This window comes from Borostomias antarcticus (assembly GCF_949987555.1).
Source record: "Borostomias antarcticus genome assembly, chromosome: 17".
NCBI classification, from domain to species: domain Eukaryota; kingdom Metazoa; phylum Chordata; class Actinopteri; order Stomiiformes; family Stomiidae; genus Borostomias; species Borostomias antarcticus.
This window is the reverse complement of record NC_140250.1, coordinates 12374632-12401924: the sequence shown is the minus strand read 5'-3', so window position 1 is coordinate 12401924 and position 27293 is coordinate 12374632. Positions and strand designations below refer to the sequence as shown.

Sequence of the window (27293 nt, the reverse complement as noted above, 5' to 3'; positions counted from 1 at the left end):
TGGACCAGACTCTGAGCCCTATTTTGGTGAATCCGACGCTGTCGCTAACGCAGACGCAAAAGTGAGGGCTGGTGCTCTAAGGCGTGGCCAACACAATTTGGGGAATTTTGTGACTGAGGACGCTAGCGCACCCTCGGCAACAACCCTAGTGCAGTTGTGAAAGAGGTCGGATTAAGCAAATTGAATACATGTGGGTGTGGTAGGGGTTTGGTTTCATAAAGGCCAATCACACACAACTCCTGTTTTCCATCCCTTTAAATACCTGTGTGCCAACACTATAGATTTGGCAATGTCCTGATGACAGTTTTGCGTGCGTCAGAAGCGCTTCCCCCCAAAAAGAACCTGTACTGTATATAGCCTACCTCTGGATCTAAAGGTTCCCTCGATCACTGATCGGGCCCTAGAAAAAATACGAAGCACGTTGTGTAGGTGTTGTGGGAACAATTGTAGGCTGGCGGATCAGGATAATTGGCAAACATGCTTCACAATGGCGTCACAATGCAGCACAATGCATCACAAACCACCTCATGTAGGCCTACTCCATTGTCTGTAGGGCTAATGGAAAGAATATCTCTAGATTATGGGAATTTACATTTGGAGACCACCTGCATTGTATTGTTGGACAATCTCTTTTTCTTTATTTTTTAGGTTCCCCTTATTAGCCTGTCCAACTGAAAGCAATATTGAAAGCAATAATCTATAAACTCAGAACTGCAAATAGGCATGTTTCAATCATGTTCATCATGCAGTAGGCCTTATACAAACAATATATTTATTTCATAGGTGTATCTGACTGAACGGTAGAGTTGGCTTCAGTATTTCATGTGTCTTCATTGAATAGCCATCAGCTGTGGTTCAGTAGTTTTGAAGTTTGCAAGCTACCCATGGGCCTGAAAGGGTGCTTCCCAATATTGACACAACATTGTCATGATTTCACATTCATACGCGCAGTATGCATCAATAACGTCATCAAATGGCCAGCCAGCGTTTGCATGAATGTAACCCATATGTTTTGGCATGTTCAGAGCGGGACCAGAACTGGGGCCTCCTGCTTGGGAGGCAGACATTTGTTTAGTTTTATTAGGATCCCCATTAATGGTTGCAGGACAACCACTAATCTTCCTGGGGTCCATAAAAATTTAAATAAAATAACATACATACACACATACATACAGTACGTACACATGTACATATAACCAGGGTTGGGGAGTAACGGATTACATGTAACGCCGTTACGTAATCAGATTACAAAAAAACAGTAACTGTAATCCGTTACAGTACAATTTAAAATATGTAATCTACTGTTGATTACAGTTACATTAACGGGGATTCCAGGCGTGATTACAATCACCCCTCGCCTCCTCATCAGTTTTACAAAATAGCTTTAAAAAAATAAAAAAAAAGAAGTAGGCTAGTAATACCAATTGCGCGCAGCGCGCCAACAAGATTCCCACTGATGTGCTCGTTGGACCACAGCTGCCAGTCAGACAGCGAGCAGCACGGCCATCATGGCAGAAATACCGCAATGTGCATTAAAATCCTGGAAATACCAGCATTTTTTTTATTTACCTGTCACAGAACCACAACAATATTACAGCACAGTGTAGCCTAAACTATGCCTCCCAGCCAACAAAACCCTCTCGACGGCCAAGGACTCAATGTCCAACCTGAAAGAGCATTTGCAGGTAAGTTAACGTTAGCTAATGTTAGGGTAGCCAACGTTAACCTTACTTCCACTGACAGCTAAATTAGCTAGTAGTAGTCTTCTACAGTATAGCACTAATGTTCAACCAGAAAACCAGACCTAATGGTGCATTCGTTTATAACTGGGAGGTGGCAAATTGCGACTTGCTACTAGGAATGATTAAATAAAACGCTGCATGAACTCGCACTTCCTCGTCGCAAATTCGGATATGTTTCTCAGCCCCCAGTTGCCGGCTGATGTCAATATCATATCATATCATCATCGTATCATTCGCTATAGCTCGAATGCACACAGGTCGGAGGTAGGTATTTTGCCACTTGCGACTTGCCACCTCCGACCACAAACGAACGCACCATAAGTGCCCATTCAGATTATTTTCACTCAATAGCGCTTGTCGGTGTTATTCAAGAGCTATAACTAACTGCCTGGGAAAACTGGTCAGTTGGTGCTTTATCCATAATATATAAGGCTGTGTGTCCACTAGCAAGCTGTATAGCTGAATAGCGTCAATCACAGCTGCTTAGAATGCATTAGAGCTGGAGTTTAGAGCTGGCTTCGACGTTTACACCTAACGTTAGCTACGTTAGCAACGAGTGTCGTGTTTTGCAGACTGCAATTAACTAGCCAAGGTAAGATGACACGCACCCTAACCTCTTGGCATTAAAACTTGCTCTAACTGGGCAGGCGCTGGGCAACTGCTGTTCTATGTTGTCAGCTCTAGAACACAGAAAAATAATAAATAATGTAGGATTTCTGGTGAAATACACAGTACATTTTATTTAAAGTAATCCAAAAGTAACTGAAAGTAATCCCTTACTTTACTTTTAAATTGTGGTAATCGGATTACGTTACTGACTACAATTTTTCACAAGTAACTTGTAACTGTAAGGGATTACTTTCTAAAAGTAACCTTCCCAACCCTGCACATAACATATAACATACATGACATTGCATACAATCAGATACAATTACATTACAACACATAGTACACTTATACACATAATGACATGCAGCATGACATTACAACACATAAAACAGTACACACTACTGACAGAACATCACAACATCACAGGGACATTACAGTATATGGATATTAATACCTATATCCATCATGTGGTCATCTGCTACATAGATAATTCCTCAATCGTTTCTTGAAAGTGAACCTGTTTTGTATACTTGCAATTTGAAAGGGAAGTTTATTCCAGTCTATGATTGCTCTATATATGACGTGGATCTAAGAGAGTTTGTTCTCGGCTTAGGAAGTAGCAAATGACCGAGACTGGTGCTCCTTGTAAAGTGATGTTGTCTCTTATTTGTGTAGATTATTTTGCTGTATACATTTTCTGGCTTTTCTGAAACTAACACATTCCTAAGAAAACAAAGCAGACTTACTTTAAGCTTTTGCTCAACTTTGAGCCATGATAATCGTGAGTGCATATATTCAATGTTTGTGCACTTTGTGCAGTGGATAACCATTCTAGCCGCCCTGTTCTGTACTATTTGGAGCTTGTTTATTTCCCTTTTGCGAGCAGACCACGTGACTGGACAATACTGTATATGAGACAGGACCAATGACTGGGTTACCTGACTTAGTGTGGCTGGGACTAAATACGCAGAGCATTTCTTTACCATTCCTATTCCCTTCCCCATTTTGGTAACAATGTTTGCAATGTGATTTGACCATGTCAGTGAGTCATCCAGTGTCACTCCCAGAAGTTTAGCTGTTGTAACCTGTTCAATTGGTAGTGCCAACAGGATCAATTTCAGTTGTGGATCCCCAGCCAGAGTAGACCTGGAGCCAAACACTATGCTTTTTGTTTTGGCGATATTTAGCGCCAACATATTACATTCCACCCATGCTGACACTCTCTCCAGTTCCATATTCAGTACTTCAGGCAATTCTTTGCAAGTAGATGCAGCACCATACAAAGTGGAATCATCCGCGTACATAACTACACTTGCTTCTTTTATGACATATGACGGTAGATCATTAGTAAATATTGAGAAGAACAGTGGTCCTAAGCAGCTTCCTTGTGGGACACCACAATATATGTCCTTACTGTCAGACAGATTACCATTAAAAAAGACTCTCTGTGACCTGTTAGACAGATAGCTTTCCATCCAGCACAGTGTATTTTAATTAAAGCCATAGCACTTGAGTTTGCCTATCAATAGTGTGTGGTCTATGACATCAAAAGCAGCACTAAAGTCCAGTAATACTGCTCCGACTATTTGCTTATTATCAATAGATGTTAACCAATTGTCTGTCATTTCCACAAGTGCAGTATTCGTGGAATGATTCTCTCTATAAGCGTGATGTGATCCAGTGATGATTTTATTGACTGTAAAATAGTCCATGATTTGCACAAATGCGAGTTTTTCCAGTAGTCTGCCTAACACAGGGAGGATACTTATCGGACGGCTGTTGGCTCCTGAGAAGGGCGATTTTTTATCTTTGGGTAATGGAATAATTTTTTCTTCTTTCCAATTTTGGGGATACAATCCTTTTGATAAGCATTTATTAAAAATATGAGAAATTGGACTGGTGACATAGGGAGCAGCTATTCTAAGCAATTTACCATCCATATTATCCGTCCCTGCCCATTTATTATCAGGCAGAGATTGTAACAGGCATCCTACCTCCTCTTTTTCCAACAGTTCAAAATTAAATGTGCAGTTTTTTCCAGACATAATGCAGTTATCTATCAATGCATATGATGATCCAGAGTCTGTTGGTTTCATCTTCTGCCTAAGGTTATCAACCTTGTTGGTAAAGTATTCGTTAAAGGGTTCCACATATGCTAAACTCAATCTAAAATGTATTTTTCACCCTCATTTCGGTTTTTGAGAGTCTTACTGATATGCCCAGTCCCAATTCCTAACACTCGCTGCTCTCTCTGTATTGCCCGTGAGTGCTTTCCCACCCTCCCCCCTCCTATCAATTGCTTCATTTTCCGGAAGTGGGGGCCCTGACGTCACGTTTTTTGAGAATTTGCATACTTCGCCCCTGATTAGCATAATTAGATTGTTGCGTAGGCCACCTTATCATTTACCTAGCCTCGCGTCTCCAGTCTCTCCTACGAGGATGGACATTAAATTTGGTAAACGGTGCCATGTCCTTGGCTGTTCTCTAACAAACAAGCCTCTCCACTCCCTCCCACGCGATGAAAGAAAGGATAAGTGGTTGAATTTTATTTATAATTGTAATATTCCCGAAACCCTTCCTAAATCAGTCTTAGTGTGCGCTACGCACTTTACTCGCGAATCGTTCATAAATCTCGGCCAGTTTGAACAAGGACTTGCAAAGTTCTTGCTTCTAATGATGCCATACTAACTGTTCGTGAAGACGCTGAAACTGTAAGTACAAAAATACCAAACTCCACGAGTTGTGCTTTGTGTGTGTGGATGGTGGCTGTTGTAGCCGGCGCGCTAACGTTAGTATTATTCTAACAGGCACTTAAAATTGTTTACAGTTGGCTCGCCTATTTGCTTTTTTGGTAATAACGTTAGGCCTATGTGACTGCTATTTTAGCCTCCTGGTAAACTAAAAAGGCTCGGGTACATTAGCCAACAAGTTGCTGGTAAGCTATAGACCTTTTTCTGTGCAACATCATCATCCTGTTTCGAAATTGCACACGCATCGCTGTAATGACACCTGTCAATAGAATCGATGCATTTGATTGATGCACCTGGTGGCAACCCTAACCCTAACGGCTGGTGGTTGTCGTTTTCTGGATCGCTAGGCGGGTCAAAATCGTAAGGAACCAAATTAGCTGCCATCTTTTCAAAACAGCAAAGTGGGCGGTAACATTACCTGGCGGGAACTAATTTAAATAAATAATTTGCATACTCTGAATCAAGTCAATTCAGCCTGGGGGGGGGGGGGGGGATACTAAAATAGCCCTGATAAATAAATACATGTTTATTCAGACCAAAGGACATTATAGAACACATTTTCGGGACCAAAGGTAGAGATAGAAGGTAGGTTAAATTAGCATATGTGGAACCCTTTAAGATAATTGGCATCCTTTGGTTTGGTTAGGAATTTACCCTCAGACTCGATGTACGAGACAGACTGATTGGGATTCCTGCCCATTACTTCATTAAATACTTTCCATAATTGTTTCCCATCATGTTTAACATCATTAATTTTATTCTGGTAATAATCCCTCTTTTTACTCCTATTAAATTAGGTTACCTGATTTCGTAGTGTACAGTAGGTCTTCCTATCTGCCAGTAGTCCAGATCTGTCTGCCTCTTTTTTTGCCTCGTTACGTTGGTCCATCAATTGTTTGAGGTCTGCATTGATCCATGGGGCACAGTTTGATCTTAGTGAATTTTTTTGCTTTTTCATGCTTATCTGCAATTTTGGTAAACAGTTTCATAAACACATTTAGCTCCGTTTCTGGATCGTCCTCATCACCTACCCATGACCAATTCGCATCTTTCACATCATTCACAAATCGATGACATGCAGGCCCAGTCACAATGTCCACCCGTACGGACTCACAGGTGTGTTCCCGCTAAGTGTGTTAGGGCTTAGGGCTGTCCCATTGTCAAATCGTCAAGTGCAGAAGGGCTCTCTGTCAGACATTTTGAGCCCTTAATGTCCAATTACCCTAAGTCCTTCTGCAGACTTTGCCTGAGGGAATTACCCACAGTTCATGTTGTGAACATTATGGTGTGAAACACGGGGTTACTTGAAGAACTGCCAATAAACAAGCACAGACGGATCAACCCTAACATTGACGTTACAAATATGTTTTCATGTTTTCAGCTGGACTTGCTTATCTGCACAAGTAGCCTTATAATTCTTTTGGTTTCAATATTTATAGGTTATCAACCCTATGGGTTTGTATAATTTGATTTGTTTGAAAATATGTTGGCTATGGTTATAATTTACATATATTTCAGTGTGCAGTGTTTGATGCAGTGTGCAGGGTTTGAATTTAGATTTCCAGTATGAATATGAAAGAGTTGTGAGGTATTTGTGCAGAAGTGTCATTCTTGAGTAAATACTTTTGGATTCATCACAAACTAGAATCACAGGCAGTATTGTACTGTTATTAGCTTATGACCACAAAATGAAATGATTTCAACAAGTTGAATAGAAATGTTTTGAGGGTAAACATAACGTAAAATCTAAATGTTAATAAAAAGATCCAAACCCACAACAGTAAGAAATATGTTTTTGCTTCAATGTAACGTGATGTCGCAATGTGTTGTCCCACTCCTTTTTATATCATTTCAAGCCCTTGCCGGCTCTCGCAACCACTTACCAGGTGACGTCAATACAGATTAATTTCTGTGGCCACTGATTGGGCAATGTAACAATGAATGACAAGGTTTATCCACAAAACCTACATCTGTTGAGTCAGACTATAATCTCACCTGTAACCCTGAGGCATCTCCTGCCTCTCCTGCCTTTCTGTTGCTTTGACCCAAAAAAAATTGTAATGTCTTCTTTTTTTCTGGTGTCATTTTGCCCTCCACTCACCATCTATCATAAAAGGGAAATGATTGACAATATCAAACTACTTGCAGACATGAACCACTCTTTTCCGTGTAGCCTACAGCCTATTCTGTGTAGCATATGAAATATGAACATAATTACGCTGGACTTCCGGGCATCCGGGTCACGGCACCATTGTAACCCATTTATGTTGGCATGCCCAGAGCGGGATTGGGAAGCAGACACGCTGACAGTTGCTCTCACGTTTCACTCGGTTACATTTAGTGGTGGTCTAGTTAAGCACATTATTTGACATCAAACTTGTATATAGCACTAATGTTTTCAATTCATTTAAATAGCCACACCCCCTATTACACTGGCCAACCCACTGTGGTGCAAGCATCTTCTTTGCATACCAGGAAATTGGCAAACTCGGCAGAGGCAAGAAATATTGGCTGCGTTCCGAATTACACACTTCTACTTTTTACGACCAGTACATACTGTAGGTACTACAGCTAGCTGCCCCTAGAAAGTATTACTTTGCACGCAGTATGCATAAAGTTAGGAAATACTACTTTCTCACAACAAATTTGACCACATCCATCACAGTCTATAAAGGAAAATTCGTCCGCAATTGTCGCGACTCGCAAATGTGATGTAATTTCTGCTGAGCACAGGATTGTGGGTCAGAATAGCCAGAAAAGCCTTCTGACTTGCATACTGCAAAATATGATCGGATGTAGTAGGACATCCTGGTGTTTTTGCCATACTGCATGTGGCATACTATGTACTGGGACAGCTTGGTCGCACTTGGCAGACTTCAGAATTCAACGTTTGTCCATCGCCTCCAAACGTAATTTCTTGACGGCATCATACAGTTATACGTCGGCAGACGACGTGGGATAGGCCTACGTTTTTGATTGGTTGTTCTCAGAGTTTTGTGCTTAGTTGTTGTGGAATTGCTCAATGCTCGCTGCCCGAGCGCCTCCACGCATATACGTTATTTTCATCATTTGTATGATGCCGTCTAGAAATGACGTTTAGAGTTGTATGATGCCGTCTAGAAATGACGTTTGGAGGCAACGGACAAACGTCAAATTCTGAAGTCGGCTGAGTGAGACCAGGTTGACTGGGACATACTGTATTCTTTTTTGGCATACTACTGTATATAGTATAGAAATATACTATTCAGAAGGCAGCCATTGAGTTTGCGATGGATGAAACTCACAATTCGCTAGGGCACGCGCGCAACGCAACTTAGCGCCCGCACGAAAATAGGGCTTTCTGTCTCTCCTTCCATCCTGAAGTACTGTGCCGAATCTGCCGATCACCTGTCTCCTGTGTTCACAGGCGTTTTTAGCACCTCACTGGAGATATGCCACTTACCGGCTTGCTTCAAGACCTGTACCATTATCCCCGTCTCCCAAAAAAACAAGGATCACAGGACTTAATGAGTACAGACCCATCCTCTGGGGTAATGAAAACTTTTGAGTGCCTTGTATTGTTCCACCTCAAAACCAACAGAGACTCACTCCTGGACCCCCTGCAATTCGCGTACATAGCCAACAGGTGTGTGGACGATGCAGTAAACATGGCCCCCCACTTCTTCCTTCAGCAGCTGGACTCTGCAGGAAAATATGCCAGGATTCTGTTTGTGGACTTCAGCTCCACCTTTCCCCTTTAATACCATAATCCCAGCTTGGCTGAAGGACAAGCACTCCCAGGTGCACTTAACTGACCCCACCTGCAAGTGGATCACCAACTTCCTTTATGACAGGAAGCAGCACATGAAGCTGGGGAAACACATCTCTGACTCCCGGATCATCAGCACGGGTTCCCCTCAAGGCTGCATCCTTTCCTCTCAACTCCTCTAACCAACCCCTCCCACCCTGGTTACCAGCTCATTGAACCACTCCCCTCCGGCAGGAGGCTGCGGCCCATCAGGACCAAAATCTGCACAAAACAGTTTCTTTCCGACTGCAACTGGCCTCATCAACAAGGGACTCGCTTTCTTTTCCCTCCACCCTCTCTCCCCCCCTCCCTCTCTCAACTCTCTCAGCCTTCTCCTGTCTCTTTTGTTCCACCTCTCCTCTCTCCCCCTCTACTCCCAGTCTGGGAACGATGTCTCCTGCTGGGAGCACAATGTTTTTAACATAATGGAGGCGTCTGAAGGTGGAGTCAACATCCCCACAGGGAGAATCCACAGCAGGGCCGACCTGTCCTCCACTCAGACGATTTATGTCCCGGTCCTCTCTGATCCCTTCCCTCTGGACAGACACAGGTAGGCAGACCGATGGACAGACAGACAGACAGACAGACAGACAGACAGACAGACAGACAGACAGACAGACAGAAACACAGGTAGGCAGACAGACAGACAGACAGACAGACAGACAGACAGACAGACAGACAGACAGACAGACAGACATCACATCCACCCACCTCCACGGTACCCTCCTGATCCCTGCCATAAGGCCCGGGTCCAACTGGACCAGTCCTTCTCTCTATCCTCTCATCCTTCTCTTTCCATTTTGTAATTTCTCTCTCTGTCCCAAGGGTAGGGTTGTAGAGGCCCATCATAGTTTGGGAGGAACAGGGAGATGGAGACAGAGCCTGCTTCCCACTGTGAGGGAAAGAAAAGCCTGCTGTCTGAAAAACATTACAGAGGAGAGAGAGAGAGAACGAGAGAGAGTGAAAATCTAATAAATATGTTTCCCATGCCAACAACGCCCCTTTGAATTAATTTGAATTGAATTGAAGATAAGAGAGAGGGTGAATAAGAGATGGAGGAAGGAGAAAATGAGAGAGAAAGAACGAGAGAGAGATAAAATGAGCGAGAGAGAGAGAGAGAGAGAGAAAGAGAGAGAGAGAGAAAACAAGAGAGAGAGAAAGAGACAAAGAGATATCCCACTGCTTTGAGATGCTTGACAGGAGAACTACAGTGTTAATTTGTGTAGGGAATGCATAGTGCCGCTGGCAGCACCCAAGACATACAGGGCTCTTTGATCCATCCAGAGCGAGGGAGCCAGTGATACAATGCTACCGACGAGTGCCAAGTTCATAAAAATGATTTATATGAGACTTGGATGGATCAAGAAGACATGGTTTTCATTAAAGATAGCTAGGGGACTGAATTTGCTTCCAGAGCAAAATTGGTGGAATCAGAACAAAATGTACTGTAATTATTACTCCGAAAGTAATATTCAATAATGTTAGTCACATTCAGACCTCTAAAGAAGCTGAATTGAATTATATTTTGCATTTGACCTTTGGAAATACTGTTTTTTTTTTATGTTGCAACGTTTACTTTTTGGGATACAACCTTAAAAGATGGCCATGCAAAGAATGATGAGAGTTTAAAATGATCTGGCTAAATCTTCTCCTCTCTTGTCTAATTAGTGGATTATTAACAGCCATGGTGCCACAATCAATGACCAACCAACCAACCAACCAACCAACTGACTGACCAACCAACCAACCAACCAACCAAGTGACTGACCAACCAACCAGTCAACCAACTGACTGACCAACCAACCAACGAACCAGCCAACCAACCAACCAACCAACCAACCAGCTAGCCAGCCAACCAACCAGCCAGCCAACCAACTGACCGTCCAACTGACAGAGCGAGCCATAGAGCTGCTGGTCACAGCTAAAAACGGCCTGCAACAATAACACTGATCATCCTCTCCACATTTATCATTCTCCTCCCCCATCAACAGTGCATTAAATGCTCCAGCCCCACTCCAGGCAAAGCTTCAGACCAGAGGCCTGCTCCCCTCCCCCATCTCTCTCCCTCCACCTCACCTCTCTCTCTCCCTCTCCTCTCTCTCCCTCCACCTCTCCTCTCTCTCCCCCTCTCCTCTCAGTCTGTGTTCTGGGAACGATGTCTCCTACTGGGAGCACAATGCATTTAACATAATGGAGGCGTCTGAAGGTGGAGTCAGCATCCCCACAGGGAGAATCCACAGCAGGGCCGACCTGTCCTCCACTCAGACGATTTATGTCCCGGTCCGCTCTGATCCCTTCCCTCTGGACAGACACAAACATAGACACACACAGCTAGGCAGACAGACGGATATACAGACACACAAGTATAGGCACAAAGAAAGACAGACAGACACACACATAGGAAGGCAGACAGACAGACAGACAGACAGACAGACAGACAGACAGACAGAAAGACAGACAGGTTGGCACACAGATAGACACAGGTAGATTGATAGACAAACAGACACACGGGTAGGCAGACAGACAGACAGACAGACACACACACACACACACACACAGGTAGACACATAGACAGACACATAGATAGGCACACAGACAGACAGACAGACATGGAGGCAGGTAGGCAGAGAGACCAACAGGCAGACAGACAAACAGACACAGATACACAGACAGGCTCACAGACAGACAGACAGACAGATGGACAGACAGACAGACAAACAGATGGACAGACAGACAGATGGACAGACAGACAGACAGACAGATGGACAGACAGGCAGACATCCACCCACCTCCACGGTACCCTCCTGATCCCTGCCATAAGGCCCGGGTCCAACTGGACCAGTCCTTCTCTGTATCCTCTTATCCTTCTCTTTCCATTTTGTCATTTCTCTCTCCGTCCCAAGGGTAGGGTTGTAGAGGCCCATCACAGTTTGGGAGGAACAGGGAGATGGAGACAGAGCCTGCTTCCCACTGTGAGGGAAAGACAAGCCTGCTGTCCGAAAAACATTACAGAGGAGAGAGAGAGAGAACAGGTATGATAGAGAGAGAGAGAGAGAGAGAGAGAACGTGAGAGAGTGAAAATAAGAGAGAGAAAGAGACAGAGAGAGACATCCCACTGTTTGAGATGCTTGACAGGAGAACTAGTCTGGTCTAGTGATTTATGTTTGTGTGACGTTGGATGGTGAGGACACAGGCGTGATCAGTCAGCACTCTGACCAATCCCATGGAACCCCAACCCTGTACCGCCTGGAACATCTCACATCCAAAGTGTGGTTCCCCCATGTCACTGTTCTCTAATGTGTCATTTAAGTGGAAATGCTTGTGGCAACCCTGTTGCACCCTGTCACTGTGATATGTCTTCATTGGCCAAAGGATTATTTCAGTTATAATCGCATATCACTTTGGGTGTCATCGCCCGCCCACTATGCCCCTGACCACGCCCTCATTTCCTCTCCCCCTCCCTCTCTCTCTAGCTGTCATGTCAGTGTTGGATGAAGTCCTTGTATCTGGCACTATAGGCACTACCGCAAATCTGCTGTTAACTGAAGCTATGTAACCAATCCGGTCCTGGGAACAGCTTTATCGTCCCTGGTCGGAGCGTGGGTTTGTTCTGTGGATTCAGCTAATCTTTCTACAGCAAAACATCTCAAACATCTTGTCCTCCATCTCAGCTAGACACCACTTGTTCCTCAAGCAGCTTCTCTGCTCCTTGCAGACCTGGGGTCAAATACTTGAGTTTTTTATGATTTAAGGTCCATGTAATATATCTCACATTTTGTGGTTTCAGTGCTGTTTCGTTGGTTCTATTCTACTGGGCGGTCTAAATCAAGTGCACCCCAAGTACTGGTTCTAGTACTTGTAGTTTTTGCTGGTACTGTATTTGACTGTATCTGCACCAGTAAATGACTTGTAGTTTTTACTGACGGCTCTCTTTTTGCCTCGTTGACTTATGCCGGGCACACACTACAGGATATTTAAAATCCTAACCAATTTCGAAATCGGGTTACATCACGCACATAAGGAGAATCTTAACAGACAGTCTTCTTGCGCATCTCAAACAAGCACACACAGCAAGATTTGAAAATAACGGCTCATCACACACTACAGGATCTTATCGTGCCCGAGGGAGCAACGAACAACTGGTCTCGACGTCTCACTTGTAAAGTCGGGACGTAATAATCTTAAATATCAAACATGTTTGATATTATCGGGGCCGCCCCGATGGGTCTGCGAGCCGATCGGGAGGTATAAGATTGGATCTGTAAACCCCTCACATTACAAGATAATCTGGGCCGATCATCGTCCCCGACCAACGTTCCAGACCAGATTTCTCCTCCGATTGTCGGGAGGGGTGAATCGGGGATAAATCGGCCCAAAAATCCTGTAGTCTGAGCCCGGCTTTACTTGACTTATTCCTGTAAGCTCCTAGGTGGAGCATAGGGCCGCAATAACACCCCGCCATCGGACTCTGTTTTGGGCAGTCTTCTTCAGCTGGGCCCCCGATAGTCCGATTGTCTTTGCCTCACTCTCGACTAATCTTCTCCAGGTCTGTTTTGGCCTCCCCACGCTCGTTAGGCAAGCCTAATGAAAGCTAGCTGATTATCCTTCACCTCTCGCTTCATGGTTTACCCCAACCCTGGTTAAACCCCCCTCTGGATATAGATCCTGATGGTTTGACCCTGGTCTTTGATCTCATGAGGCTTGGGTGTTCACCAGGTCTCAGCCAAGCCGACTTAACTCCCCCTCTCCCTCTCTTATGCCTTCCTCTACCCCCCCCCACGCCCCCCCCCCCAATCCAGCTGCTCCCTTGCTCTCCCCTCAACCCCCCGGTGCACTAGTCTGGCCGTCCTCTGCAGGCATCAGGTATTGAGATGAGTTTGGCTGGTTTTGCCAGGCAGAGACAGGTTGTCAGGTTAGCATATCTTGCAGCCCAGCTGGGTTGCCAGGTTGGCGTAGCTAGCTGCCCAGCTGGGTAGAACATGTGTACTACTGTATTACATGTGGTGGGATCTGGAGCCGTGTTCATGAAGCATCTCAGAGTAGGATCAGTCATCGCCATGACATGTTATAAGACGTTTGGTAAAGACCGGTCATGCTCTGGTTTTAGAATTTAATTTGATTCGTTTTGGAACTGCCTGTTTGGAACACCGAAAGCTCTAAAACTGGCATTATCAAGATGCAACCTGTCCAATGCAAAGACTCACGACGAGAAGACAGATGTCCGTAAACTATAGTGTCTTGTTGCAGCTGTTGTACAGTATGTGAACCCGGCTTTAGAAGTGTCTTTTACATCCTCAAAGACAAATACATAGTTTAAGGGGTGTAACAGCATTCCCCAACGCTAGATAGTATCTTACTGCCCATCTTGTATGAATGAAACCCTCCCAGCCACAGGCCTTGGTGCAGGGCTCTGCTTCAAAAAGAACTTTGTTTTATATGATGACCATTGTATTCCAGGCCATTCAACCCCCCCCCTCACCCACCCCTGCCTCTCTCTCTCTCCCCAGTATCTCTCTCTGCCTATGGCCCAGACTGTATGTAGGTCTCTCTGCACTCTGTAGATACTCCCCATGCCGGGGCAGCAAATTAAGTTAGTCCGTGTGGAAAAGAGAAGCCCTTAAATGTTGCCATATGCAGGATTGCATGGGAACTGCCTTCCCAACCCATGCTGTTCAGGGCCGCTTGGTGAGGTGTTGAGTCGGAGAGACGAGAGAAAGAAGGAGAGAGTGGTGGAGAGAGAGGGGAAGTGGTGAGATGAAGAGAAGGAGAGAGGAGAGAAGAGGGGAATGAGAAAGAGGGTCCCAATATGAACAATGATACTATATTGCATCAATAATTTACAGTACATCCCTCCACTTCAGTGCACCTTTACAATGGTGTGTCTGACTAGACCCAGCTGCAGAGCGTCTCTACCGCTGTTTGAGCGTGTCTGATCAGAGGCTGTTCCTTACAACACGGACGTCACATGGTGCACGGAGAAGGTGAATCTGAAGTGAAAGATCTGTGGCCTAGAGACAATTACAAGGTAGGAGCCTCTTTCAAGATGAGAACCCTGAGATAAAAGGCTTGACCTACGAGAGACCACTGCAGCTCTGCATTGTGCAATAAATCAATCATCTATTGACAAGCCTCATCCACCCTGTGGCTGAATGACCACTCCAGACCCTGCAGTCACACCCCGCTCTGTGGAATCCTCTATCATAGATTAGAGTGTCTCTTTCAATCTGACAGAGAGGCCTCATGGTTTGGCTTCCACATAGAGAGATAATCACTCCACTGGTCTGTTGGTGTTGTTTGGTCTGGTCTGGTCTGTTCGATCTGGTCTCTTCTCCTCTGATCAGATCTGGTTTGGTTCAGTTTAGATGGTCTGATCTGGTCTTGTCTGATCTGGTTTGGTCTGGTGTAGTCTAGTCTGATCTGGTTTAGTCTGATCTGGTTTGGTCTGGTGTAGTCTAGTCTGATCTGGTTTGGTCTGGTGTAGTCTATTCTGATCTGGTTTGGTCTGGTGTAGTCTATTCTGATCTGGTTTGGTCTGGTGTAGTCTAGTCTGATCTGGTTTGGTCTGGTGTAGTCTATTCTGATCTGGTTTGGTCTGGTGTAGTCTAGTCTGATCTGGTTTAGTCTGATCTTGTTTAGTCTGATCTGGTTTGGTCTGATCTGATTTGGTCTAGTCTGGTCTGATGGGTCTGGTCTGATCTGGTCTAGTCTGCTCTGGTCTGATCTGTTCTGATCTTGTCTGATGGGTCTGTTCTGGTCTAGTCTCTCTCTCTCTCTCTCTCTCTCTCTCTCTCTCTCTCTTTCTCTCGATTCAATTCATGCTTTATTGGCATGACAAAAAACAGATTTATATTGCCTTAGCGTTGACAATAATTATAAGACAATAATAAAACAATCTCTTTCGCACACCAAGTGAGTGCGCACACACGCACAGCACAGACACACACACACACACACACACACGCATTCCCTCTGCTTCTCAGTCTTCTACTCAGATCTACCCTACAGTTTAGGTGAACCCTGTTATGACCCAAATGGTAGGCTTGGTGATTTATATTGAAGTGGACACTTGTAAGCCTCTCAGGGTCTAGGAGTCAAGCATTGAGGGACCTCCCTGTGCTGTCTCAAGTGCTGCTCATGTTCTTGACACAAATAATCATACTTGTAGAGGTGTGTGTGGGGGGGGGGTCACATATCTGGGTTGGGGAATCTAAATGTAGAGCTTGCAGTTTAGACTTTCTGGTTAGCCTGGGAACCTGTAGCAAAAGTGCATGTGTGTGCATATACAGTAAGTTAGACCTGTGTCTATATAGAGTAAGTATGTTGACCTGTGTGTGTGTGTGTGTATTAGTTTTACATTGTTACTAACATGTTCCATGTTCCGCTTGTTTGTGTGTGTGTGTGTGTGTGTGTGTGTGTGTGTGTGTGTGTGTGTGTGTGTGTGTGTGCGTGCGTGCGTGCGTGCGTGGTTGCTGGTGTTGCAGGACTACTGGTTCTCGCTGGTCTTCAAGCGTCTGGTGGGCCCCAGGGTGTTGACCGTGCGGGTGGCCGGCCTACAGAGGAAACCTCGACCTGGAAGGGTCATAAGGGACAAACTACGCATCTACGCACACTGTACCAGCTTCCACAAGTAAGGACTGGAGACACACACACACACACGTGTAGACACACAAACAAACACACATGCTCAAGCACTCGCACGCACAGGAATGCACACACACTCATGCACGCACACACGATATGTTTCAATGTACACTTAAATAAACAAAAACAAATGTGGATCTCTACACGTACTACCTCCTCACTTCAGAGCTGATGTCAGAGGGGCCCTTGACTTTGTTGCCAAACTCCAGACGTTCCAAGCTTTGTTCTCGACCTTCTTTGCTGCTCGCCCAGTCACCCGAGGCTTGCAGTGTCTGGTGTCCCTCTCAGCCCAGTAACCAGCCGGCCCTTTCTCACTCCCATAAATAACCCGGCCCCAGACACCACCCCTGCCCCAGACCCCCCCCCCCCCCCCCCCTCCTTTCAGGGAGCACAGGCCATAAAAACTTAACAGGTATCACTTATCAGGTGTGTGGGGGCGCTCCTGCTTGTCAAAGAGCCGCTGAAAGGTGTGTAGGCCCTTTATCTTGGTTTCGATAGGCTGGAGGTTTTTTTTTAGTGGGGGGTGGGGGGGTTGTAGTGGTCGGGGTGGGTGGGGGCAGGGTACAGCGAAGGGTGGAGAGGCAAGGGGGATAGGGCGGCTGGGTGGGGGGGGTCGGGGACAGACAATAGGTTGGTCTGTGTGTGGAGCAGATGAAGGAGGAACCATGTTGCCACCAAGCCCTGTTTCAAGGTTATCATTTCACCTAGACGTATGTGGACCTGGTCAGTCCTGCTGTCAGCACCAGGCTAGGCTTACTGCCCCTTGCCCACCCCCTGTCCCTCCATCCTTCCATCCCTCCATCCCCACCTCCATACACTGCTCAGCGTCTCCTCCTACCATCTCCCCCACCTGCATAGATAGACAGGCACACAGACCCTCACCTACACTACAGGGCACGGATGTTGCATAACAGACCTGGGTTGAAATACCCCCACCCCCCACATATGATACCGTCTATGCAGGCTCAAGCAAACACAAAAGGATTTCAATTTAGCATTTAGAACCAAGTCTCTTGCATAAGCATACTGTACACATTCACTTAGCTACCACACAGACGTTTACCTCAATGGTCTGGACTGTTCAACTAAGAGAGTTTCAGGCAGGGTTGATCTGCTACCTGGACTAATGAGTATGGGAGTAGGGCTATGGTTCTGGACAGGGTGATGTCCTTGCTATGGAGATAATACAATCTAGTATGGTCTGAAACTGGCATGGGAATTGTAGTCTCTAGCATGCGTTTGCTTGGTGTCTGGTTGTTGCAGTGTTGTAGTCAAGACCACCTAGACCAGGACCAAAGTCATGGCAAGACCAGTGTATTGAGACAGAGACAAGACAAGGCAGGGCAAGACCAGACCAGACCAGTCCAGACCAGGACCAGGACCAGGACCAGGACCAGGACCAGGACCAGACCAGTATAATTCCCACACTGCATGACACTTATGATAAAATGATAAAACAGGCGGTTGAACACTAGACGAGCTGCAGCTTTCTGGATAAGCTCCAGAGGTTTGATGGCCGATGCCAACAAGAAGGTAGCCCAGTAGTCCAGGCGAGAGATGACAAGAGCCTGAATGAGCACCTGCGCTTTTTCATCAGTGAGAAAGGGCAAATCCTCCTGATGTTGTAGAGCAGGAATCTGCAAGAGCGTGTAACCCATGCAATATGTACCGAGAACGACAGTTGGTCTTCCAGGGTTAGATTCCTCCCAGTCCGAATTAGCGTCACACGCTATGTTTTCAAAGCAACATAAGATACATAATAGATTTCAAAAGAGGTCTATCATTCACCTGGCCTAACTGCAGGTGTACAGAATTGTGTGTACAGAACAAACTGCAGGGGTAATAATCTTCATAAATCCAAGCTCACCACTAAACACTCTTCATAAGTCCAAGCTCATCACTAAACACTCTTCATAAGTCCAAGCTCACCACTAAACACTCTTCATAAGTTCAAGATCACCACTAAACACTCTTCAAAAATCCAAGATCTTCACTAAGGGTAAACACATGAAGCTCACCACTAAGGTTAAACACATGAAGGGGTACACTGTAAATAAAAAATCACTGTAAAATAACAGTAAATTACTGGCAGCAGGGTTATTTTAAGGTTTATGTACCATATTTTATTTTTTGGATTACAATACTGTATATTGACAGTAGAATAACTGTGTTTTAAGGTCATTTAACAGTATTGCGTATATTGGATTACAGTGTATTGATGGTATAATAACTGGGTTCTAAGGTCATTTAACAGTATTACAGTATATTGGATTGCAGTATATGACAGACGGATAACTGTTTTATACAGTAACTTTACAGCATGTTATTGTTTATATTCAAAGGGTAATAAAATCGACTTTTGTAATCAATCCCTTAAAGGACAATGCTCGTTTTTTCACATGCCTCTGTAATATGATCTTTAGAAACGTCTTTAGACACGAAATAGCTTCCTCACTTGCTCCAGCACGCATGCGCACAGCTGGAGCAAGTGAGGAAGCTATTTCGTGTCTAAAGACGTTTCTGAAGATCATATTACAGAGGCATGTGAAATACCACAACAGGCCTATGCTCTCTATGTAAGCACAACTAGCGATTCATCAAGACAGATTGATGAAAACAACCGTTTCGCGGCAGAAAATAGATTTTTAGAAACTGCATTCTAAGTGCCCCGACCACCGGCATTACATGGATATACTGGCTCGCGCTGGATTTTAAATTTCTTCTACATGCCTCCGAACTACACCAAAGTGATCTCGGTGAGTCAAACGTCTTATAATATGTCGTAAATAAGGTCCAGGTTGTCAAAAACGAGCATTGTCCTTTAACTCTTAACCCTATGAATCCCCACAAATGAATCAATCAAAATACAAATTGAAAACAATAAAATATTGAATATTTTATTTGGATTTGGAAGGAAGTGTTTCCAATAAAAACGTAGGCTAGCATAAGTCGGACACTGAATTAAAACAACATTTAAAACAGTGTAATGCTGAATTAAAATACATCAAGATCCATGTTAATGCTGCATTAAAATAGTGTCAAGAACATAGTAAGGGAACTACAACACAGTCTAGCTTGGAAAAAAGTATTTTGCACGTATGTACAGTAAATGTGACCTGCATGACAGTGGAAAAACGACTTATTTCATTTCATTTCATTTGATATCCTTTATTGTCCCCGTGGGGAAATTTGTTGTGGACTCCACTTGTCCTGCATGTCACAAGACAGACATCGCAATCATCCTCAACACATGAATTTAAGTAGACATTAAATAAATAGCAATGGCACAACCCTCAGTCAAGTAAAATAAAACAGTCAATACAACCAATTGTTGATTCAGTCAGAAACCAATAAGGACATAGTCAATACAATAATCCAATAAACAGTCCAGAAATATCATTGTTAGTGCTCTACTATACCTGTTACATACCAAACCACTGTACTTGTGTGCATTGAGAGTCCTGATAGACATATAGGAATAAAATAAATGTTCAAGCGGTTTAGCCTGCTCTGGGGAGCTCTGAATCTCCTGCCGAAGGGCAGCAGCTGGAACTCAGAGTGGAGAATGTGGGCCGGATCAGACACTATTTTTTGTGCCTGTCTGATAACGGACTGCTCATGAATAGTTTGAAGGGACGGATGATATTTAACTCCCATTATTTTCCTGGCATGCTGTACCAGACGGTCAATCTGTGCTTTCAGCTGTACAGTCAAGTTACCGTACCAGGCTGTGATTCCATATCTTACAATCCTCTCAAGCACGGCATGATAAAAGAACAACATGAACTTCTGCTCGACGCCAACGACCCTCAGTCTACGCAGGAAGTACAATCTCTGTTGCAGTCTGGAGCAGAGACTCTCCACATGGGCCCTCCAGTGAAGTGTGTTATCAATATGGACTCCCAAATACTTATATGAAGAGACCTGGGTGATGGGTTCATCATGGATGACCTCAAGCCTCAAATCATCAACTGCTTTAGGGTTGAACACCATCTCTTCTGTGTTCTTCACGTTTAGCACAAGATAGTTAAAGTCACACCACCAAACACATTTTTCGATTTCAGAGTGATAAGCCGCTGGACTACCATCTTTGTGCAGTAAGCCCAGGATGGCTGTATCATCGGAAAATGTAATGATGTAGTTCAACCTGGACTCAGACAGAGCATTGTTGACTTTAACCTGCTGAGTATGGTTTGTTAAGAAAGACAAAAACATTTCAAAATGAAGGGATTAACATTCATATGTTTCAGTTTCTCAATCAACAAGTGTGGCTTCAGTGTGTTTAATGCTGAGATAAAGTCAACAAACAGTAACCGAGCATAAGCTTTGGGGTCTTCCAGGTGTTTAGCGACCAGATGAGTGATGCTGTTGATGGCATCATCTGTACCACGGCCCTGCTTATATGCAAGACTCAACCTCTTTCCTGAGTGATGACACCATGATTCTCTCAAAACATTTAATTATTATATTTGATGTTAGAGCAACAGGACTAAAATCTGTTTTTTCCTTTGGACAGGATTTTTTCGAGACATGTGTTAATTGATTTCTTCCAGAGGATGGGGACAGTGTGCTGGTCCACAGATTTTTGGAAGACTGGGCAAAATGCAGATGTCAGCTCCTCTGCACAGGTTTTAAGGAGGAATGCAGAGATGCCATCTGGCCCTGTGGCTTTCTTTGCACAACTGCGTTTAAAGAGTGTTTGGACCTCATAAGGATCGATCAGCACTCTAGCATCCTGGGCAGTAACACATACTGACTGTAAACCATCATTACACTCAGAAGAGAAGTCATGGGTTTCAAATCTCAGGAAGAAGTCATTTAAAGGAGAATGCTCGTTTTTGACAACCTGGGGCCTCATTTATAAACATTGCGTAGAATCCACGTAACTAAGTTTGCTTAGCTAAATGAGTACTAAAATATACGCACAAAGAATCTCCGATTTATAAAATGCTGCGTATCACAACCCATGTTCACTCAGGCACGCCTACGCCAGCTGCCCTTTATAAATCACAATCAACACTTAACTTGGCGCACGTGAACGCGCGTTCTGATCACACCCCAATTAACGCCCACAATTGCCTATAAATGGTCAGTGATACGCCTATACATATGCAACGACAATGGAGCCGAGTGCAAAAGGCAGAAAGAGAAAGATACATTTTACCGATGCGAGGTGGAGGTATTGGTCAACGAGGTAGAGACGCCGCAAAAGTATCTTTTCGGAACGATGATTTCGTTCCGAAATCAGTCGGAACGAATCAAAAATGACTGTAATTTCACATGTGCACGACTGATAAGAGCACCTGTTAGGCCTGAGTGGTCCCATTTAGATTATAATGAATTATCTATCATGCAGGCTATATTGGCATTCGTTTAGTGCGGTAGGCCTTATTAGGTGGCTGCTTATATCCAAACTGATAATCATTATAAGCCTATAGTGTTGTTGCATGGGTAATGGGGTTTGGATCTATATTGCACGTAATCTAATGCTTCACAGGGTGGCCCATGAATAAAATGCCTAACTTATCAACGTATAAACGGGTCAATTTACAATGACATCCATAACAATGCAAACATGTAGGCCTATAGTGACTACTTAAGGCAAGTATCCCCAATTTAACTGTACGACAGATCTGAGGGTTCTTTGCAGCAGCCAATTTGTGTATTTTCCGGGATATCATGCATTTCACATACTTTCTCAAAACATTCTGTAGGCATATAGAAGCTGCGTGTTCTAATGGATGTTGCGGGATAGCCAAGCACATATTAGAACATCTGTGCCAAGTCCCGGCATATCCAAGGCCCCGTGCGTCATGGCCTACTATAATCCAGCTATATCAGTGCCTGTATCGAGGTCTTGTAAATATATGGGGTCCATGGATGAGTTTCATGTGATTCTATAAAGCGTAATTATAGCTTCACACATGACGATTCAGCAAATGAATAATCTAACTTGCTCCCTTGTGTTCTTACAACTTGGAGACGCATCACCTCCATGCGCTGTTTTGCGCACAGCTAATTCTACCAAAGCGGCATGTGAGCATTGGGATGACATGCGTTTTTAGGCCCACATTCCTAGCATGCCTGCTACATGACAATCATAAGACAATATGAGGATATATGATTATGTACAATATAGCCTAATGTAGCCTACAGTTGCCTCAAGTAGGACATTTCCATTCACCGCTCAACATCATTTTAATTGCGGCTTGCCTCAGTGGTCATTCGGGTCTACATAAAAGCCTAATCAAATATAGGCTATAAATACATAAATACATTAACGAATGAATAGGTGGATAATTAAACATACGAATAATTAACTAAATACATGATTAACTGAATAAATATACTTAAACGCCGAATGCAACATTTGTTTGGTGCGGTATAGGCCTTATAGTTGTAGGCTATCGACATACGGAATCATTACTATGATAAGCCTATAGGCTTGTGTCGTGTTATCAACGTAATGTGGCTTTTATTCATAGGCTACTGCCCGTGATGCTTCTAAATAAATAAATGAATAGGCCTACATCATAACATTATATTATGACACAAATGGGTCAATTCACAGGCACATCCAAAGCAATTTATTTATTAAATATCATTATTTCGTGATTATAGGCTACGGTGGCGATTGATTCAGTTTAAACTGTGTGACACATTGGAGGGTTTCTTGCAGCGACCGATGTATTTATTATTCAATATGTCATGTGTTTCGCAGAATTTCCCGAGTTTCATCCCTCTGTCATCGGAGTCGCGTTTTACCCTTTCTCCAGAAACGTGCTTATCGTAGTTAAAGGAGGGTCGAAGTGTGCGTAGAGTTACGCACACCTTCCGCCAACTTATCGCTCAGCTCGTTTTTTATAAATACCGAAAGTTGCGTAGAAAGTTGCTCAGCATGGGTTACGCACGCTTTTGTACTTACGCAACGTTTATAAATGAGGCCCCAGGTTGTCAAAAACGAGCGTTCTCCTTTAATTAATTTGCTTTTTGCAGAGTGCCAAGTCATTTTCTGGCTGGGGTCATATTAGTGATGGCTTTCATAGTGTCCCTTATTATGACTTAATGGCTTTTTTGTACAGTCATTCTACTTGTATAAGAGCATAAAAATTGCACACTACACACACACTACACACACACAATCGGAGGACCCGGGGTTGATGCTAGTCCACGCTAAGGCTGCATTTATTGAGGGCCAAAACAAAACAAAAAAACACTCTTGGTCCAAACACCTGAAAGCAGTGAATCCTTCTCTCGTTAGCGGTCAACTCCCGGCAGCCGTGCTTTGCGGGGGTTAGCCCTCCTACTCATGGGGCTCACAGAAAAGGCAAAAATACATTCACAAAAGGGTTTGGAGCCAGCACCCTGCCTGAACAACCTACTCACGTATTTGTGTGCATCACTACTGTGTGGCTAATAAAAACCATAAGTAGTTTAGGTGAACTGCAACACGTTACATTACGCTACGATCAAGCCAACTTATCCATGCATTTGTAATTTGCTACCTAGAGCCTACTTACCGCAATTGAATCAAGTCTTCCTCCTATCCCTTGAAGTTAAATTAGGACAATATGGTGAGTGTTGATGCGGTACGTGATTTCAAGTTGGTCAAACCAAGTGGACTGTGGGTTGGATGATTCAAAGGTCTAGAGAGACGGAAGTAGCGGATATTTGTTTGCTGCCAAAAAGCTCCGTCAAAGTTTGCTGTTTTAAATGAGTTCTATGAACCACTGATGGTGGCAGAGCTGAAACCCTTGAGTGGGGATAAGGGAGGTCCTCTGGCCCATGCTTGGAGCACAGCCCAAGCTGTCATGCTCCACCCCCAAGCCACTGAATCCCTGGATTGTCGTCCGGCACAAGGACAGGAAGCGAGGGAGAACTCTTCCCGTGTAGTCTCTCCACCTCCTTTGGCTATCCACCTGGAGAACACCTCCGTGGGTCTGGGGAATGAGGATCCCCACCTGGACACTCCTGGGTGCAAAAGGACTGGAAGTGTGAGCTGCCCCATCCCCCCTTCGTCCATGGATCCTGCTGAGCCCCTTCTTGCGCCCCCCAGCTGCCCTCTTCGGTGTCCAAGCTCCATTCTCTTCACCTCCCATCCTACATGGTCCCCTGTTGCCACTCACTCCTCGAAGTGGCCCCCCGGCTTGGCCAGTCAGCCTGGTCCTCTACCTGACCAGCATCGGAGAATCCATTCTCCCACAGAGGGTAAATGGAAGGTGCCCTGTCTCCAGCAGTCTCCAGTGCCTCCTGTACACGACAAGTCCTCTGCATCTGTGCTCATATTAGGCTCTTCTATGGTGCATCATGTTGCAGTTCCGAAGGTGCAGACCTACTGCTTCCCAGGGGCCAAGGTCTCAGACATCATCACTCATCAAGGATCATCCTCTGGTCTCATCTGTCATCATCCGTGTCGGATCTAACAACATCAGGCTCCAGCAATCTGAACGGTTGAAGGAGGACTTCAAGGCCCTGATTTGCACTGTTCTGGGGTTGGACCAGACCTGCATCATCTCCGGTCCCTTCTCCTCTCCCCAATATGGTGACGCCAAATACAGTAGGATCTGCCAGCTCCACATCTGGTTAAAAGTCTACTGCTGCAAGCTGAGGGTTCCTTTCATTGAGAACTTCACTACCTTCTGGAACCGATGGGACCTCTTTGCCTGGGATGGCCTCCATCCCAGCAGGTCAGGTGCTCCTCTGCTGTCAATGAGTATGGACCTGGCTCTGAAGTCCTGCGAGGTCTGATGTGGGGTAAGTCCAAACCGTTTTAATGACTGTGTACTTCATGAATATATATATAGACCTCCTGTTCCTACGGATCGTGCTACATCAGAGCTTTCTGGTGATTGTCTACCTCTCCATGTGACAGCTAGTCCTCAACACATGCCCACTAGAATCATGGTTAGATTCCCTGTCTGCCATTCAAATTGGGCTGACACATCTATTAGGCCTAGGCCTCAGGTGAATCACACTGTTGTCCGTTGTGGTCCAATAATAATAATAATAATAATAATAATAATAATGGATTGGATTTATATAGCGCTTTTCTAGATACCCAAAGCACTTCATAGAAACCATCAATCATTCACACGCAGTCATACTGGTGGTGGTAAGCTGCATCAGCAGCCACAGCTGGCCTAGGGCAGACTGATGGAAGCGTGGCTGCCATTCAGATCAACGGCCCCTCCGACCACCACCAACATTCAACATTCATTCACATTCATGAAATAGGCTAACTACCAACTTAGCTGTAGCAGTTAATCACACAAGCTTTCCAGTCTTTAACAAGTTGGTTTGGAGAATTTGACTGTGCTGTATTTGGTATTATGAGATACCTACGCCCCTTGACTCAGGCCCCTGTCATTGTAAGCTCTGTCCATTCTGACTTAGAGTCCACTCCGGCTTGTTTAAATAGTCCTAACTGCCTTTAGGGAAAGGAGGGCTTGGGCTGATGCATTTAAACAAGAAGTCTCCTTCAGCAACATAAATTAGATCATGTGAAAATCCTAGTCTTTCAGGCTGACCCCGATGTCCTAGTACCTGGCTAAAGAAGTCTGATAGTGTCTCTTCCGTAGCTTAGGCAGGGTGGTGGGGTTGCTATCTATGTAAAATTGTGCCTGTCCGTCTCTGTTGTGAATTACATTACCATCCCAAAGTGTTTTGAACTGCTTGTACTGAAGGTTGAATTGGGGCCTAGCAACTCATTATTTGTGGTTGGTGTTTACAGGCCTCCCAAGGCTGAGGTCAGTGCTATTGACAGAATCGCTGATATACTGTCCTTTTATTAAAATTCTGAGATGATTGTGTTGGGTGACTTTAATCTGTTGTGACGAAAAGAGAGCTGAGCCAAAAGGCAAAGCTCTCGATCTACCGGTCTATCTTCGTCCCCACCCTCACCTATGGTCATGAAGGATGGGTCATGACCGAAAGAACGAGATCACGGATACAAGCGGCCGAAATGAGTTTTCTCCGGAGGGTGGCTGGGGTCTCCCTGAGAGATCGGGTGAGAAGTTCAGTCATCCGGGAGAGACTCGGAGTAGAGCCGCTGCTCCTTTGCGTCGAAAGGAGCCAGTTGAGGTGGTTCGGGCATCTAGTGAGGATGCCTCCTGGGCGCCTCCCTAGGGAGGTGTTCCAGGCGTGTCCGGCTGGGAGGAGGCCGCGGGGTAGACCCAGGACTAGGTGGCGGGACTACATCTCCGCACTGGCCTGTGAGCGGCTAAAGATTCCCCAGGCAGAGCTGGTTGATGCTGCTAGGGAAAGGGATGTCTGGGGCCCACTGCTGGAGCTGCTGCCTCCACGACCCGACCCTGGATAAGCGGATGAAGATGATGATGATGATGATGATGACTTTAATCTGGACTGGTTGCTTCTGGCTATCTGAAGGAAGTGAGTGGTAATCTCGGCCTTTCTCAGTTGGTTACTGAGCCCACTAGGCTGAATCGGAAAAAAAAGTGTTAAATCTACTCTCCACTCCATTGATTTAATCTTTTCCAATAGATGTGACAGGATTTCTGCCTGCGGTGTTTTTGATTTGGGTATAAGAGACCACTGTCCTATAGCTTGTGTTAGATCTACAAAGCTGGTGAAAACAAGGTCACGCATTGTCTTGAGGAGAAATATTAGATCTTTCAATGCTCAATCCTTCTTAGATGACATGACTGACTGTAATAGTCCATGCTCGGTTGAGTCTAATGACATGCAAGTTGCCCTTTACTCTTTTGTAAAAACATGCAATTACTTTGTAGATAAACACGCCCCTTT

General features: G+C 44.7%; 1 protein-coding gene across 1 annotated transcript in view; it reads left to right on the top strand.

Annotated features, from left to right (window-relative positions):
- hpse2 (heparanase 2) overlaps positions 1–27293 on the top strand; it is a gene marked incomplete at both ends in the record, with an annotated part of 168878 nt that overhangs the window by 111610 nt on the left and 29975 nt on the right. The window contains one exon of the mRNA XM_084452250.1: positions 16370–16515. Within this exon, the coding sequence (XP_084308376.1) occupies positions 16370–16515 (146 nt within the window). The remainder of the gene's footprint in view (positions 1–16369; positions 16516–27293) is intronic.